The sequence below is a fragment of the Gossypium hirsutum genome, chromosome A04 (genome assembly GCF_007990345.1).
Source record: "Gossypium hirsutum isolate 1008001.06 chromosome A04, Gossypium_hirsutum_v2.1, whole genome shotgun sequence".
NCBI classification, from domain to species: domain Eukaryota; kingdom Viridiplantae; phylum Streptophyta; class Magnoliopsida; order Malvales; family Malvaceae; genus Gossypium; species Gossypium hirsutum.
In genome coordinates this window covers 58,870,175-58,873,613 of record NC_053427.1, presented here as the reverse complement: position 1 = coordinate 58,873,613, position 3,439 = coordinate 58,870,175, and the positions used below count along the sequence as shown (strand labels likewise).

The following is a 3,439-nucleotide window of genomic DNA, read 5'->3' as shown; positions in this document are numbered from 1 at the left end:
GGTTAAATTACGTGTCTCGTTTCATCTCACAATTGACGGATAAATGTGATCCCATCTTTAAGCTCTTACGTAAGGATAACGATGGTGAATGGACTAAAGATTGACAAAAAGAGTTCAAGAAAGTAAAAGATTATTTGGCTAAGCCACCAATTTTGATTCCCTCGGTTCTAGGAAGACATTTGATTTTGTACTTGGTAATGCTGGATAATTCTATAGGTTGTGTTGTGGGGCAACGAGGTGGTTCAAACAAGAAAGAGCATGCAATCTATTATCTGAGCAAGAAGTTCACAGAATATGAAGTCAAGTATTCCCATCTGGAAAAGATATGTTGCACTTTAGCATAGACCGTGCATCGACTAAGGCAACACATGTTTTATCACAGCACCTTCCTCATTGCAAAGTTGGACCCTTTGAAGTACATTTTCAAGAAGCCATCATTGCCAGGAAGGGTTGCTTGTTGGCAGTGGTATTGTCTGAGTATGACATTGTCTACGTATCCCAAAAGGCTATAAAAGGAAGCATAGTCGCAGAACTTCTAGCAAATCACACGAAAAAGGAATACGAGCCCATGAGTTTTGATTTTCTAGATGAAGAGATCATGTCAATTTCGAAGGTCAAAGAAGAAATTTGGAGGGTGTATTTCGATGGAGCATCTAACATGATTGGACAAGGGATTGGGGCAGTATTAATCTCCCCAAGTGGCCAGTACTTTCCTGCTACAGCTAAATTGATGTTCACCTGTACGAACAATGTAGCTGAATATGAAGCATACATTTTGGCACTTCAAATCGCCATTGAGAAAAAGATCAGGTTTTAAAATTTTTTGGTGACTCAACATTAGTTGTTTACCAATTAAGAGGAGAATGGGAAATGGGGGATTCCAAACTAATTCACTATCAAACACATGTGCATGGACTGATCAAAGAGTTTGATGATACCCAATTTTGTCATTTTCCAAGAGAAGAAAATCAGTTAGCATATGCATTAGCTACTCTAGCCGCCATGTTCAAAGTAGGATCCAAAATAGAAGTGCAACCTATACAGGTAAGGGTCAAGGACTCGCCAGCCTACTGCGTAGGAATAGAATCGGGAATGAATGGGCAACCATGGTATGTTAACATTAAGCGGTATTTGCAATACCATCAATACCTGGATTGCGCCTCAAAAAATGTTAAACAAATATTTAGGAGGCTGGCTATGGGTTTCTTCTCGGACGGTGAATTTTTGTACAAAACAGGACGCGACCAAACCTTGTTGAGATGTGTCGTCACAGAAGAGGCGAATTAGATAATGAAGAAACTCCATGATAGAATATGTGGAGCACATAATAACAGACATATGATGGCAAGGCAAATCATGAGGGCTGGAAATTTTCGGTTAACATTGGAACGAGATTGTTTAAATTATGCTCGGAAATGTCATAAATGCAAGATTTATGTAGACAGTATTAACACTACTCCTACCAATCTTCATGTCTTGGCGCCTCCTTAGCCATTCTCAATATGGGACATGGATGTCATTGGCTCCATCACACCGAAAGCATCAAATGGGCATCGCTTAATCTTTGTAGCGATTGATTATTTCACCAAATGGGTCGAAGCCACTTTATATACCAATGTAACTTGATTAGTGATATGTGAATTTCTAAAAAGAAAAAGTCATTTATCAGTACAATTTACCAGAAAAAATCATCTCAAATAATGCCAAGAACTTGAACAATGCCATGATAGAAGAGGTTTGCGCAAAATTTAAGAACAAGCATCACAATTTTATGCCATATCTTCCAAAAATGAATGGGCCAGTCGAGGCCGCAAACAAGAATATCAAGAAGATCATTTCCAAAAATATAGAAACGTATTGGGATTGGAATGAGAAACTCCCTTTTTGTTTCCACGCATATCGTACATCAGTGAGGACTTTGACTGGAGCTAGTCCATTTTCATTAGTGTATGACATGGAGGTCGTTTTACCTATCTAGGTGCAAATCACATCTCTACGAGTGTTCAAAGAGGTGCGAATAAAAGAGGCTGAATGGGTGCAAGAGAGATACAAGCAGTTGAATTTAATTGAGGAAAAGAGATTAGCATATTTATGTCATGGCCAATTGTATCAGTAAAGAATAATGAAGGCCTATAACAAGAAGGTGCAAGCAGGGCAGTTTAGAGAAGGGAATATGGTACTAAAGAAGATTCTATCATATGTTCATGATCATCGGGGAAAATGGACGCAAAAATGGAAAGGATCGTATGTGGTGAAGAAAGCTTTCTCTGGTGGAGTATTGATTCTTGCTGAAATGGGCAGAGACAAGATGTCGAACCCTATAAATTCTGATGCATTGAAAAAATAATTTACTTAAAATATAAGCTTGATTGTTCTTAAAGAGTTATTCACATTAAGTAATATTGGCTTTTTCTGTTTTGCTTTTCTTTGTGCACCACGTTTGAGGTTATGTTTTACCTTGGAATCTTGCATTCTCTTTAAGGTTAATACTTAATAAGTTGACCATGTTCAAAGTGACGAATGGCATTTTTGAAATATCTTTCAATTGAAGAAAATTTCATCCTCTGTTAATCACTTTGGACCATCTTGTTTGTTCAAAATTGATCCTTGCCGAAGGATCACCCTCTACGTTAGAGGACAATTTTTAAGGTTTTGGGTATGGATCGATGATTTTACAATATTGTGAGGCAAACATGAGATTATGCGCAATTCAAATTGAAAATATGGGCGCATTCCCAAGAATTTTTTTATGAGATTAACCATATTTTGAAATGATAAATGGCATTCATTTGTTCTCCCCGTCACTTGGAGAAAATAATATCCCTTGCTACCCAATTTTGAGCCTAATGTATCATCTTTCTGAACTCTAATTAAAGTCATCCATTGAACATCATGGATTGACAAGCAAGATCATGAAAAATGAAAGCAAAATTCTGAATTACTAATCCCCTTCCAAAAAAAAAAGAAAAAAGAAAAAATAGGGTAAGCGAATAATAAACAAGAAAATAAAGGAAATAGGAAGGAATAAGAACAAAGAAAAGTGATTGGGAGATGGAATGAGTAATAAAAAATTCAAAATAACTCCTCATGGTTTTTATACTCTTTCACATAATATATATTTTAGCCTAGAAAACCTTTCTCTGATTGACCCTTAACCCTTAGACCACGTTAGAACCCTTAAAATACCATTTTGATCGAATATGTTTATTCAAATCAAGAAGTTAATCATTGGGAAATTGTGGCGTCTTCAAGAGCATAAAAGAGGGAGATGAACTCTAGGGTGAAAACTTAAAAATGAGTAGTCTAGAGAGATTTCTAAAAAAATAAAAAGAAAAAAAGATATGAGATGCCCTAAAGGATAAGGAAGATTTCTAGAAGAATTCGGTACAAGCCCTGAAGTCATCTATTTGAGCCTATTTTAGCCCTTTCTTTGGCACTC

At 36.6% G+C, this 3,439-nt stretch overlaps 1 protein-coding gene across 1 annotated transcript; it reads left to right on the top strand.

Moving 5' to 3' along the window:
• Positions 1 to 325: 325 nt before the first annotated feature.
• On the top strand, positions 326 to 817 carry LOC107947836 (uncharacterized). The gene has a single exon (XM_016882349.1). It carries the CDS (start codon positions 326 to 328, stop codon positions 815 to 817), a length of 492 nt encoding a protein of 163 aa, XP_016737838.1.
• The last annotated feature ends 2,622 nt before the right edge of the window (positions 818 to 3,439 follow it).

What these genes read in the sequence shown, in the direction of transcription:
- LOC107947836 (XM_016882349.1), top strand. Translation starts at nt 326, where the DNA reads ATGTTGCACTTTAGCATAGACCGTGCATCGACTAAGGCAACACATGTT.